General features: G+C 38.4%; 1 protein-coding gene across 1 annotated transcript; it reads right to left on the reverse strand.

Moving 5' to 3' along the window:
- Positions 1–6996: 6996 nt before the first annotated feature.
- LOC104227796 (small ribosomal subunit protein RACK1) lies at positions 6997–9252 on the reverse strand. Its single transcript, XM_009780124.2, has 2 exons — positions 8230–9252; positions 6997–7380 (listed from the first exon to the last, which is right to left on the reverse strand). Exons 1-2 carry the CDS (start codon positions 9106–9108, stop codon positions 7279–7281), a joined length of 981 nt encoding a protein of 326 aa, XP_009778426.1. The 5' UTR covers positions 9109–9252; the 3' UTR covers positions 6997–7278.
- Positions 9253–15313: the final 6061 nt, after the last annotated feature.

The following is a 15313-nucleotide window of genomic DNA, read 5'->3' on the forward strand; positions in this document are numbered from 1 at the left end:
GTGATCAGCATGATAAGAAGTGTCATTTGTCCGCAAATATCATTTGTCCGCCAAATGACTCATTCACCCTTGAATAAATATAACATGTAGCACATAGGATGCCAAAGATGGTCTATTATTTTCAGGTTGCTTGTCCTAGACGGACCCAACCCCTGTGTTGAGTCCCCTAAGTCAAATGCACATGATGCAAATAAACGTTCCTACTAGGGATCCGGCATGTGGCTTCGTTATACTAAGTTCATAACCTGGGTATTTGTTCTAGACCTGGCTTACCCGAGCGGACAGCTCGAGCCGAGGGGGCAGCGTACCGGGAATACAGAAGCTTCATCGGCTTAGCAACTTATCCGAACCTCGTTCTAAATTGGGATTTGACACTATACAGAAAAGAAGTCATACGAAGTACGCCCTTCTTCATGATTTAGAAGACTCAGAAAGTATAGGGGTTTCGGCACAGTTTATATACAGTTCACGTAATATCAAAGCAGTAAAAGCAGCATTTAGCACATTAGGCTCAAACATGTAAAAATCAGATAATAAATAAAGCCAAATAATAACAATTATTTTAAGCTCGAATTCTTAACCCTGAACCAGTGGTTCTAGGTTTAAAGATCCCCAGCAGAGTCGCCAGAGCTGTCACACCTCCTTTTTCCGCACCCGCGAGGGCGCAAGGGAGTTTTTTCCATTTAAAGGAAAATCGAAACGAGATTGGTTTATTTATTTCAGAGTCGCCACTTGGGAGATTTAGGGTGTCCCAAGTCACCAATTTTAATCCCGAATCGAGGAAAAGAATGACTCTATATTACAGTCTGCGTACCAGAAATCCGGATAAGGAATTCTGTTAACCCGGGAGAAGGTGTTAGGCATTCCCGAGTTCCGTGGTTCTAGCACGGTCGCTCAACTGTTATATTCGGCTTATTTATCTGATTTTAAATACAATTATGAACCATGTGCAAATTTTATCTTTTACTGCTTTATTATTATTGTTTTTAGGAATGTGAACATCGCTTAAAATATATCTTTGGACTGTGTCACATGAAATGCACCCACAATCCGAAACATATTTTATTTGATGTTTTAGGATTTGGATTTGGGTCGCATGAAATGCACACCCGAGTTTAAGAAAGTAATTTAATTAAATCGCGTCTAAAGAGGCTAACGCGTTATTATCTTTAGGGAAGGCAGTGAAGTTCGCTAAACGGCCCTCCTGAATTCTAAGTAATTTAAAACAAGTATTTACTGAGGGCCCCACAATTTGTATTTTTATTCGGCGAGGCTCATCTCATTCTTATTTTTTGAAGGAATTTGCAACGTCGTGGAAATGCATCTCAGACCACGTCACAATCAATGTACCCGTGATTAGAGACACATTTCGATTTCGCTGAGACTTAGATTTGGGTCACATAAATGTGCACCCGAGCTTAAGGAGATAATATTATTAAAGGCGCACCTAAAGCAACTAGCGCATTATTATTTTGGGTAGGGCTGTGAAATTTGCTAAACGGCCTATCCCGGAATCTAAGTATTTAATACATACATTTTGTGAGGGCTCCGCAATCTGTACATATTTTATATTTGGTGAAGCTTATCTCGTTTTTTTTATTATTTATTATTTATTCATTTTTTCAAAAGAAAAAAAAAGGATAAGGCTAAAATAACTACATTCTTTGCTATTTTGCGAGGTCATAGGTTATAGATTGAACCTATTTGATGAAGCGAATATTTTTCCGCGGAATTAAAATTGCTACTATAATTTCAACATTACTACAGCATGTATAAACAACTATTAAGACAAACTAAATAATTAACACCTTTCAGAATATGTGTAAACCTCTATTACGACAAATATTTGGATAAAAACAATTTAAACATGAAGAAACAAAATGTCAAATAGCTACTTAAAATAACGAAACAACGGAAAAGACATTCACGGCCAAATTTCAATATTATACGGAGTTAATTATCAAATATAGCAATTCGCAATCATCATGTATATATGTCTCGCGTAATTTCGCGTACTATCCGCATGAACTAGGATTGTATTTCAACAAACACCTATACATATTACTAAACAGCAAACATGAAGGACACGGGCAGAGATAACCTACTTGAGATTAACGTCCGATGCGTTGGACCTGCGACGAAACCTCGGACAACAACCTTGACGTACCGGACCTCGACGAACCAAAGGCGACCTCAACGGACTGCACGACGACACTGAAAGAACATCGATAACATGGGCTGATTGGTTGTCGCGTTTGGACAGTACAGCTGAAGCAGTGGTGTTTGGACGGTGTTCAGTGGTCGTTTGATCCACTGCTGGGCGTGAGGAAACGACGGGGAGACTAGTGGTGGCGTGAGGTCGAGCTGGAGGTTTGGTGATGTACGTCGGTGGTCGACGAGGGGTCAGCGGGATGGAGGTGGGCGATGGAGCTGGTGGTTTTGCTGGACGTGAGGAGGAGGGGGTTCGACTGGATGGGTTGTTGTCGTTGGTCGTGGTCGCGGTGGAAGGTGGCGGACTGGAGCTGGAGGTTGACGACGAGGGGGGGGAGCTGTTGGTCGTGGTGTTGGGTTGTGACGGGCCTGTTTGGTGGTCTGTTTGGTGCTGGTGTTTGGGTGGTGGTGTTGGCAGAGGTCGACGGAGGGAGGTGGTTTCGTTCACTGCTGGGGACGCGACAGTAATGGTAGGTTTCACGGTGGTTTTGGGTTAGGGTTGAGGGTGGTTTTCGGACATGGTTATGGCCGGGTGGGTGATGGGGAAGGTGACTTGGTGGTGTTGTTGTTTGGTGGTCGTCTGGAAATGACGACGGGGGGGGAGGGGGGGGCTGGTTGCTCGGTGGTGAAGGTGGGAGGAGGAGTTGGTTTTCTGGTTTTCAAAGGAGGAAGAAGAAGCATCCACAGTGATTTTCTCCAAAAAATTCAAAAAGTCCCCCTTTTCCAAATGTTTGTCCGTGTTTTGTAATGAGTTTGTCAAGAAAAATGAGCCCCACGCGTGGTGGGGTTCGAAACTTATGTCCCCCACGCGTGGTGGGGTTCCCCATGTGTCCTGGACTCGATTTATTATGGGCTAGGTCCGAAAATTAGGCCTAAAACCGGGTAGTTTGAACCTGAATATTATTCTTTTGCCCGGACCCGAGAAATAGGAACACGTTGCTTAACTAGTCCTATGTAAGCAAAATAACTACCAAAAATAAGACTAGTATTCAAACAAAACTATATCTTTTTAAATATTTTTTCAAGATTTAAAATAGCTACAAAATATTAATAAAACTATTTTTGTAATTTTCGTTTTTTAAATATTAAGATAAAATATGAAGCAATATTTTTTGTATTTTTCAAAGTTAAAATGACTATAGAATATTAATAAAACTATTTTTTTGTAATTTTCGTTTTTTAATAAAGACAAAAATATAAAGTAATATTTTTTGTATTTTTCCAAAATTAAAACGACTACAAAACATTAATCGAATTATATTTTTTGTAATTTTCGAATTTATATAAAGTACCAAAATAAAGTACAATTTTTGTATTTTTCAAGTTTATGAGAAATACATAAACTAAAATTTATATATATATTTTGTGATTTTTTTTCTTTTTGCAACGAAATAAAGTAAAATAGTTAAAATGGCTATATTAGACCCAATTTCATATTTATGCTAAAGAAAATGTGAAAATCCTCGGGGAGGGTCAAAAATCACGTGCTTACAAATCCATATGTATTCAAACAATTTGACTATTGCACAAGACACATGTATTATGGTTTAAACTCTTCAAATATAATCTTAATATATTTAGTAAATAAAATTTAGACACGAGCAACCATGGCTCTAATACCACTGAAGGATTGCGTATAGGTGTTCGTAACACGCAGCGAAAGACAATAACAATCCTAGGCAGATCTTGTCGTGTTTAAAATTAATTTACATGTCAATAGATCGGATCTAAGACGTACCTGATGAAGAGAGTCTCGTTTTAAAATTTCTTCGATAGTGTGAAGACTCTATGCGTATCCACACCGAGACTGATCCTTGCTATCAACTCTTTGATTAATGAAACCCGCGAACAAATTGAACGAAGAATATTGTGTTGAAATTTTTCTCAAAAATCTCAACTCAAAGATAAAATAACAAGAAACACTTTTCTTGTAATTGTATTTCTCTCTTGGCTTTGTATTGCACTCTCACTTTCGCAAAGCGTTTTTCTTCTCAAGAAATTAATAATACGACAAATTTTCTCCATCACCCTTTATATAGCATCACCCATAAACCATTTTTCTATTTGGTTGAGGTAATGATTTATTTAGGGTAAAAGTTTATTCCAAAATAAACTTCTCGAATTTTTCCGATTGGAAAAACGTATCCCATTCCTAATGAGATAACATCTGCCGCCATTAGCTAGGACGTTCCAATTCAATTCCAGTTGAATTGGATTATGAGAATTAGTTAGTATATTTTATATAATGTCAATCCCATTCTTAATGGGTTTAAATTAGTCTCACGTCCTTTTTGGACTTTTGTTTCAGTCCAATTCTATATTGGATTTACCAAATAAGTTTTCATTAATATATTTTATGTATACTTTGAACAAATAAATATTAATTATATATATCACATATATATATTTCAACCAAGAGATATAAATTAATTTTTTATTCCAAATAGAAAACTTCAATTCGTTCACAATATTAATTATATCCTCTGTGCTAGCAAAGAATATATTAATATTTCATTTGGACTAACTAACTAAATTTATTTGACTAATTAAATTCTTTAATTTAGTTATCAAATAATAAGTTAATTAATCTTTTAGCAAAGATCAGAACACTCGTTAGTGTGCGACCCCATAGGTTCAATACTAAACCGGTAGTAAATTGACCACATCAATATACTAATCAAGGGTGGCGTCTAGCAACACTCCTTAACGACCGGATAGCATGAAGTATACAATTTACTCTCAAGAACCAGTAGAAGAATAATGTAGTAATTCCTTCTGTCCTTATAGCTCTGGATCACCCTAGGATATGGTTCAACTGTCAAATCCTAATAGGCGACCAACTATGTGTCCATGTCAAATATATTCGACCATTGAATTACCTAAGAAACTCTTTTCTTCTTTCATTCAATTGCCCTGGCCAAGGTCTTAGTTTGGTCGTTTATAATTCATGATAACATGGAGCTTAAACTCATTACCAAGAGTTGACAGATTCTATCTTGATCAATCACTAATTCTACAAGTATTTAATCATACCCAATATCATTTCAACTATCGCCCTAGGGCCATAGGTGTCTAGTATCAAGGCACAATAAATAACTTGTCAATTACTATGACGATCTCAGGTCAAAGGAAATTCTTACATCACATTCTTCAAGAGAATATCATATTGACAGTTTATGGTAATTCTAACCATTAAGAATTATCCAATGAGTCGGTTCAATGATCATATCTCTATATGCATCATCTATCTATGTGATTTAGTTAATGAGATCAACTAATCTTTATCCCATAAAGACGATCACATAAATATTGATCTAACCGGATTACTAATGTCCAAATTAATAATCATACGATCAAGAACAAATTTAGATTAAATTGTAAGAGACTTTGCTCTCATTATCATGATCTCTATCACGATGACAAGTCTCAAAATTTAATTAAGGACCTTATCAAATAAATCAAACAATTAATAATAACTATGATAAAAGAGTGCCATATATTTTTATATCAAATAACATTCACAAAAATATGAGATTGAATTTAGGGCATATCTACTATATACCTAACATTTCAAAGATATGCCCATTTAGTGCTACTTGGGTTGGATTTCGACTCCAGTATTTCCTAAAACTTTTATTTGGACAGCGATACGTTCCCCTTTCAAATTCTAGGCCAGAGGGAGAGGAAATTTCATTTTTGGACAAAAGCTCTCTTGTGATTGACATCTTGATCCCATAACAACGAAAAACGCAAATTTGAATTCAAATGCTAGAGAGAAGAAGCTTCTGTGATCCTTCTGGTCTCTCCAAACAAGACTGGACTAGTAAAATCCAATTAAAAAATTTTAACTATCATTTTTTCACTCTCTAGTAAGAAACATGCCAGTGCAGAGCAAATTCGTGTTTATTTTAAAGAGGTGAAAATCATACTTTCTTCCAACTTTGTGAATAAAATTAAACTTACTCATCAATTTAGACAATAGACATTCTCAATCCCTATGCTGATACTGATTATTGACCTATGATTTTGATAAAAGCATAGTAAATTCTTCCCTTTAAGTTATCAATGTTCTTGTGAACTATATCAGTAACTTTTGTGAATTAAATTGAACTCAAGTAACACTTTCACAAATCACAACTAGGAAAAGAACATTTGTATATCTCACATCTACTAATTTTATAAGAACATAAGATTTTGTTGAAAATGGAAGATGATTTTACATAAAGTAAATCCTGCATTCGTGGACAGTAGCCATTAGTACAAGTGGATTTCCAAATACTTAACATAAAGATATGGAGGCAATTACATTTATGATCATTAAAGGTGCCTGTAGCAAATTATAATAGTTGTATTTCATATTTAAGTTGATTCTATCTAATCGCTGGCTGATAAGAAACTTGGCACCTTGCCAACCTGCAAGTGTTCGGATAGACATCACAATGCCAACATATATCATGTAATGTTAATATAGCACGAACTTGTATGATATCAAAATTGGCAAAGCTCTATAGCAAAAACAAATAAATAACTTCGACAAATTGAGTGCATCCTCAAATATGCTTTTATAGAAGTTACATTTCAGAATAAACTCAAGAACTTTCTCTAGATACCATATGTCAACTTGCAAGTGACAATTGGGAATAAAACAACGGGAGTATATGACCCAACTCTTCTTGCACAGTCAAACAAAGGGAACAATAAGCTATTTACTCTGGCAAACTGATAAATACGTGCAGGAGTATAGATGACCCCCAACACCAAGAAAAACGAGGACAAAAAGGAGTATAAAGAGAATTCAAGATGTATATATCCTCATAAAATCATAAACAAACTGAAGATCTGTAAGATAGAAAAACACAGAAGAAAACATAAAATTACTCATAAGACTAGGCAAAAGAGCTTCTTGGATCTACACCCAATATAACATGCGTAAATAAAATCCAAAACTGTAACAGAAAAGGCCTCACAGCCATGAAAAGTGAAAACACAGAGAATCCGACATAATTCTTCCAACATTTAGATTTCATCTAAACGAAATTCAGGCCAAATGGTGCTATTTGTTTTATCCTAATAACGGCCAATACCCCACACTCTAATCAAGCCATCTGTGTATCCACTGAAAAGTGTGCTTCCATCAGCACTCCAGCCCAAACTAGTGCAGTATATGACCTGGAAGATGGAGATACAATGAGGTTAGCTACATTCACAACTTATTTCAACATTGATAATATTTGAACTAACAAATCTGGGAATCACGACATCATCACAAAGATTAGGTCCAAGGGCATCACGAAATAATTATAAAAAGAGTACAAGTTCTACATACTGAAGGTGTAAAAAGCACTTTTACACTATCATATCACTTAAAACGTAATTGCAGGTAATTCTCTATACAAATATTAATTGGCAATCTTAAAAAAATGGAAAGCAAGATTATATAACAGGTCAAAATACACTAATAGCGTAAAAGAAATCTTTATACTGTCATTGCGTATAACTTCAATCCTTATGAAAATCAGGTCCCACCAAACGATAGAAATAGAAAGTTATAAACTTGAAACTAAGAATAGCTACAATCATCCCATATATTAAGGCTTCTCATTTGTGCTACTAACAACAGACTATACGAGTAGAAAAGTATGGTAGAAACCGCAAAAGAAACACAGACAGTGGGAGCCATAGGTTACAAATTAGAGATGATAAAATACTGTTGAAAATACTCTTCCAATTACTAACATAACTTCTAACAGGGTAGAGGATTCTATACCATGAATTCCCGAGAGCTAGAACAGCTAGAATTATTAAATACACAGTTATTTTACTCTAATTAGACTTTGAACTGCTACAACATTCACAAAGACCTATTTCCATCTATATCAATAATACACTACAACAAAAACTAATATGCACAATAAACGCATTCAAAGAACAAATAACTTCATTTGATACAAAAACACAATCCAATAAACCAAAAGTAACATTCTTGAAGCAAAAAATGAAAACAAAAATCAAACCCACCTTGTTTTTGCCAGAAGCAGTTCCCTCAGCAGACATTTCACTCTCTTGCTTCAGATCAACTTTCAAATCATCCACGATAGTCTTGCTCTCCAAATCCCAAATCTTAATACTCGACTCAGTGGCAGCACACAACCAGTACCTATTTGGGCTAAAACAAAGCGAGTGAATAATAGAACCCGACTCAAGGGAGTACAATTTCTTCCCTTCAGCCAAATCCCACAACAAAATCACTCCATCCTTTCCTCCACTAGCACACAAAGAACCATCAGGAGACACCGCCGTGGTATTCACATACCCAGTGTGTCCAGCAAGCGTAGCACGGAGCTTACAGTTGGTAAGGTTCCATATTTTTACAGTCCTGTCCCACGACCCGGATACGATAGTTGGCTGAAGATTATTCGGGCTGAAACGAACACATGAGACCCAATCAGAATGCGAATCTCCGTCCTGAATAATGTACTTACACTCACCCAAAGTGTTCCAAAGCCTGATGCTCTTATCACGGGATGCTGACACGATCTGACGGTTATCAGCAGAAAATGCTACGGACAAAACATCCTTAGTGTGTCCGACGAAACGACGGGCGGTTGTTCCAGCTTGAAGATCCCACAAACGGAGCTCACCGTCCCAAGATCCGGAAAGAGCGAACATGCCGTCGGATGAAAGGACGACGTCTTGAACGAAGTGTCCATGGCCTGTGAGGCGGCGGCGGGGGACGCCGTATTGTGGGCCGTCTTTCGTGAGTGACCAAACGATGATGGATTTGTCACGTGAGGATGTGACGATCATATCGGAGTTGTCAACTGGGGTGGCGATGGCTGTGACCCAGTCAGTGTGGGCCCTCATTGTGCCACGGAGTACTAGTGATTCTTGCGACATTTTGTCGAACAGGTGGTGGGATGGGTGGCGACTGAGCTTGAAGGCTATAAGCAAAATGAAGAAGGAGAAACCCTAAAAATGAAAGGGATGATTTTATATGGTGGACGGTTTTTAGGGTTTTGGGCTTTTGCTACTGATCTGTTCTGTACCCGGGTTAATGGTCCGATAATCCAAGAGTCCCCTTAATAAAATAGTATTTGACGCAAAAATTGAATTTGAATTTTTTTTTTTTTTGAAGTTGAGCTTATGTTTAAAAAATAACTTCACTTAAGAAACCTTTTTATAAGAATTGAAGATTTTAAGTGAAAATCAACACTTCATTTGAGATACTATATCTTATAATTTAGCAATTAATAACTACAATTAGGAAAAAGAATTGTAAAAATTGAAAATTTTGTGAGTAGAAATCACCACTTAATTTCAGATATATCCTCTAATAAGTATTTTAATATTTCGCTTGAACATTAAATATTGTAAAATTCAATTTACAACTATTCATGGCCAAAGAGAAATTGAAATTCAGTATTTGCTAATAGTGAAATTGTTTCCATGCCCGAAAGGGTCTTTACTTTCTCTACTAGTCCTAATTATCCACTTACATATTGTTCAATAGTTGGTTGCAACGTCAAAGTTTTAGTTTATTTTATCAACTTAGTTGCGAGTAGCGGTGTTCGTCGGTCGATATGGTACGGTATTTAAATATTTCAATTCGGTATTTTCGGTATTCGGTTTCATAAAATACTATACCAATAGCGTACCTAATTAAATTCGGTATGCATTGGCTTTTTCTACTTTCGATTTCGGTTTATTCGATTCGGTAACTTCGGTTTATTCAGTTTGAATACTAACTAGTGCATAGAATCATAGACGACAATATTCTTAATTAAAGTACTCAAAAGTACAAAACTAAAAAAGTTTGTTGACAAAAGTTTTGTCCAAAACTCGTAAATACCAACCTAGAGAGAGAAAACTTAGAGAAATATCTTGTTACTTGTTTAGAGTTAATTGATGAACTTAGAGAATAAAAGAAAATAAAATTTTAAATTTCTTATATTTATGTTATAATTAATAAAATGTGTATTGTGTAATATTATATATATATATATATATATATATATATATTTCAATACGGTATCGATATTTCGGTATTTCATTTTAAAATACCAAATATCATAACTAAGATTAGGGGTGGCAAAATGGTTAAAAGAAAATATCTAACCACCCATATTATCCGCTAAAAAATGGGTTGGATAATGAACTATTTAAAAACGGATCAAATATGGATAAGAACCATATTATCCATTTAGAAAATGGATAACCAATGGGTAACCAATAAGTCTAACTTTTACATTTGTAAAACCTCAAATTGAGGGTTCCTCAAGTTAGGAAGACTAAAAATTCTCCCAAAAGTGATCATATGCAAGAAGTCATGGATAATATGATTACCCATATTATCCGCCGATTAACCTGTTTTTTATCCGTATTAAATATGGGTCAGGTCGAATAATTTATCCGTTTTGTCATTACTTGTTTTTGACCTGAACCATATCCGACGCGACCTGCCCGTTTGCCACTCCTACCTAATACCATTTTTTTAAACTTAAACCAAATAACATACCGAATACCAAAATTTTTGGTTTCGATACGGTAATTCAGTATTTACCAAATTATGCACCGGTCTAGATGCGAGTATGTAGGGACTTGTATCTAGTGTTGCAATATATATTGCGTTTCAATCCTACTTAATCTTTTAAGATGGTTTTTGTCATATTAGTAGTTTTTTAACCGTTAGTGGAGAGGCATTTCGAGCTACCTGTATGGGTCCAAATTTGGTCGACCACAACTACTGTCAAATACGACAAACGATGAGGTCTTCACAGTATGACGTCCTGTGGAGGACGACGATGACCGACATCGGACAAAGGGTGTATGACTTTTGCAGTAGTGTAGGCCTAGCAGGGAGCATTAGGAATATACCTTCGAATATTCCCTATGATATGTCTTTTAGTGTTTAGAAGGGGGTTGTCCCTTATATATAGTGAGGAAAAAACTTTGTAAAGGGGACTTTTTTGGGACGAAGAACTTCCATTGTAATATTCACTCAACATTCTTGGTGATCATTTTTCACACACTTAATTCATCTGTTCCACGAGATCAATCAATACTATTTACCTTGTTCATCCCTCATGTCTTTCATTCTGGAGTTTATTACACTTGGCTGAGATTTACCCTTTTATCTTCTTTAATTAATTTAACCAAAAAGGGTTTAGTATCTTTTGGGTCAAATAATTTGGCGCCGTCTGTGGGGATTTCTTTAGCTAAGATTATAGTTTCATCTAGACTCCTGAAAGGCATAATCAATTCTTCCGAGCTTGGTACAAGCCAACAATGACAGGGAAAGGAGATGCAAGGCTAAAAGCCATAGTAGGCGTCACAGCCAACCTCCTAGACACCATCAACGAAGATAGCAGAGAGGATCACGAAAATGAAACACCAAACATCACACCTGGGGGAGACACTTCACCTCTCCCATACGGGAACATGATTGCTTCACGCAAAAGGGAAGCCTCCACATCTGCAACAGGAGAGGGACCATCGGTAGTAAGAAGACTGTTGGAAGAATGGCTAACAAGTGCTCTAAACACCATCCTTGATAATCCCACCCAAAGGGATGATAGGAATGTGACACATGCATATGTCACGATAAACGAGGGTGGGCAAGATGCCCCCCGTACAGGTAACACTTATGTTGCTAATAACGCAGGCAATGATACGATTGCAGTCGTTTTCAAGAAAATGGAGGAGATGGAAAATGAGAATAAGGCACTCTGTGACCAAATGAAAGAACACCAAGAGAGAGTTGACAAAATACCAGGCGCTCCAAAGTTGCTGCCAAAACGCGATGTTGGGCGATTCATCGAGCAACCATACAGTGAAGAAGCGGTCCCGTACACCATTCCAAAGACCTTCAAAATGCCGCCTTACTTAAAGATATATGATGGTACTACCGATCCAGAAGACCACATCATCTACTACGTTACAGCCATATAAGGCAACGATCTCTCAAAAGAACAGGTACCATCAGTGCTGTTGAAAAAGTTCGACGAAACCTTAACAGGGAGAGCCTTGACATGGTAATCTCAACTACCATCATGCTCGATAGCAACATTCGAGGAAATGGCGGACAAATTCATTACCGCCCATACTGGAGCCAAAAAGGCATAGGCTAGGGTAAATGATATATTTGCCATAAGATAGATACACGGCGAGGGACTCAAGGACTTCTTGGCTCGGTTCAACAGGGTGAGAATGAGCTTGCCGAATGTATCAGAAGGAATGGCAGTAGCAGCCTTCCACAACGGATTAAACAAAAACAGGTCGAGGGCAACAAGAAAACTGCTAAGCAGGCTCACGAAATACCCTCCAACTACTTGGGAAGAAATCCATAACGCCTACTATGCCGAGGTACGAGCCGACGGGGACGATCTAAATGGCTCTACCCAACGGTTGACGTTACTCCAAACTGAAGCAAGGAAAGATCGTCACAATGATGGTCAAAGAGATCAGTTGGGGCCCGTTCCAGCCAGGAAAATCATCAACCCTACGTCAGGACGTCGGCCCCGCCTCCACCATAACGTATGGATGCTCTTCCTAAACACACAACACCATATCGACACGAGAAAGGTATGCCTCCACTTCTATCCGCTCATAATTTCTGTGTTTCTCCTTCAGAATTAGTGTACACCCTAGAGAAACTCGGCCCAAAGGTGCAGTGGCCGCAAAAGATGAGGTCAGACCCCAACACTCGGAAGTCAAGCGCTTTCTGCGAATTTCACCAAGAAAGGGGTCACAAAACCAAAGATTGCATAGGACTACGACAGGAAGTAGTACAAATGCTAAACCAGGGTCACCTGAAGGAGCTGCTGAGCAATCGAGGACGGACTAACTTTGCCCGCGGACGCGAACAACCCCAAGGACCTCCAAAACCACCTTCTCCCGCTCGCACCATACAAATGATCATCGACGGGGGCGATGGCGTAGTGATCAATCATGTCAAGTTCACCACCACACATAAACTCAAACGATCAATCACTCACGAACGGTATGATGACCTCGAAGATAGTATCATCTTCGACAAGTCAGATACTGACGGTTTGTCTTTCCCTCACTATGATGCTCTTGTTATCACTTTACGTATCGCCTATATTGATGTAAAAAGAATAATGGTAGATGATGGGAGCGGTGCGTGTATTATCCATCCTCGAGTCCTCGTGCAAATGACACTCGAAGATAAAATAATATCGCGTTGTATAATGCTAATAGGTTTTAATAATGCAATTGAACAGACTTCTGAAGAAATAGTGCTACCCGTCCTAGTCAGAGGAGTTACCCTGGAAATGACATTTCACGTCATGAACTAGGAAACAACTTACAATGCCATCATAGGTCTCCCGTGGATACATGCCATGCGAGCGGTCCCTTCCAGTCTCTATCAAGTGATCAAGTTTCCTATCCCATGGGAAATATTCAGCATTCGAGGGGAGCACTGTACCGCACAAGAATGCTATCGCATCACCCAAGATTGCGCACACACCTAACAACTCAAAGGAGCAAATGCGGAAGCATAAAAATCAGCAATGTAGGGAGCCAAACTTAACATGCAAACGGACGTTATCAAGGACCCCGACATCGTGGAAGCATCCGAATCAACGGTAGAAAATCTTGATCCCGTCCTGCTATACGGAAACTACAGCACAAAAAAGGCTTATATGGGGCATAACCTTTCAGAACCAGGTATATTTCATAAGTTCTTGACTGACCATGCCGATCTGTTTGCCTTCTCCCATGCAGATATGCCAGGCATTCCAAAAGATATCGCTACCCACAAGCTAAACGTCGACCCCCTACATCCGCCGGTGCGGCAAATGAGAAGGAAGTTCAATGCTGCAATCAACGAGGCCGTCAGTGAAGAAGTTGATAAGCTACTCGCAAATGGCTCCGTCCGAGAATCGAAATATCTTCAATGGGTCGCCAATGGGGTTATGGTGAAAAAGAAAAACGAAAAATGGCGGATGTATGTAGATTTCACGGACCTCAACAAGGCATGTTCGAACGATTCTTTTCCATTGCCACACATCGACCAGCTCATCGATGCAACAACAGGACACGAGTTGCTAAGCTTCTTGGATGCCTATTCGGGTTACAACCAGATCCTCATGGAAGAAGAAGACCAGGGAAAAACCACTTTCATCACTCACCAGGGAACATATTGCTATAAAGTGATGTCGTTCAGACTAAAAAATGCAGGGGCGACATATCAGAGATTAGTCACCAAAATGTTCAAAAACCAACTTGGTAAAATAATAGAAGTCTACATCGATGATATGCTGGTTAAGTCAAAGAGGAAAGAAGATCATATCGGTCATCTGAAGGAAGCCTTCGACATATTGAGACGGTATGACATGAAACTAAACCCCAAAAAATGCGCCTTCGGCATAAGCTCGGGAAAGTTCCTCGGTTTCCTAATGTCACAAAGAGGCATCGAGGTCAACCCGGAAAAGATTAAGGCCATCGAAAGAATACCCGAAACACTGACAAGCAAGAAGCAGGTACAAAAATTAATGGAACGGATAGCAGCCCTGTCAAGGTTCATCTCACGGTCATCGGATAGGTGCCATAAATTCTTTACTGTATTAAGGAAGGACAACGGGCTCCAGGGGAATGCAGAATACGTCGACGCCCTAAGAAAACTAAAAGCTTATTTGTCTTCGCCACCTTTACTCGCCAAAGCCGACCTAGGCGAGTGCCTCCTAGTCTACCTGGCTATATCCGAAATCGCGGTAAGTGCAGTTCTAGTCCGAGAAAACCAAGGTACGCAATCTTCAATTTACTATATCAGCAAAACCTTAATTGACGCCGAAACAAGGTACCCCTACCTTGAAAAGATGGCTTTGGCACTAGTCGTAGCTTCACGAAAGCTTAGACCATATTTTCAATACCACCCCATAAAGGTGGTGACGAACTTCCCTCTCAGGAGTAGCCTTCACAAACCCGAGTTATCAGATCATTTGGCCAAATGGGCCATAAAACTGAGCAAGCACGATATAACATATCAACCGTGAACCACGATAAAGTCGCAAGTGCTCGCCAACTTCATCGCCGATTTCAGTGCAGAGATACTGCCCGAAGTCAAGCAAGAAGTGCT

This window comes from Nicotiana sylvestris, chromosome 10 (assembly GCF_000393655.2).
Source record: "Nicotiana sylvestris chromosome 10, ASM39365v2, whole genome shotgun sequence".
In the NCBI taxonomy this organism is placed as follows: Eukaryota; Viridiplantae; Streptophyta; class Magnoliopsida; order Solanales; family Solanaceae; genus Nicotiana; species Nicotiana sylvestris.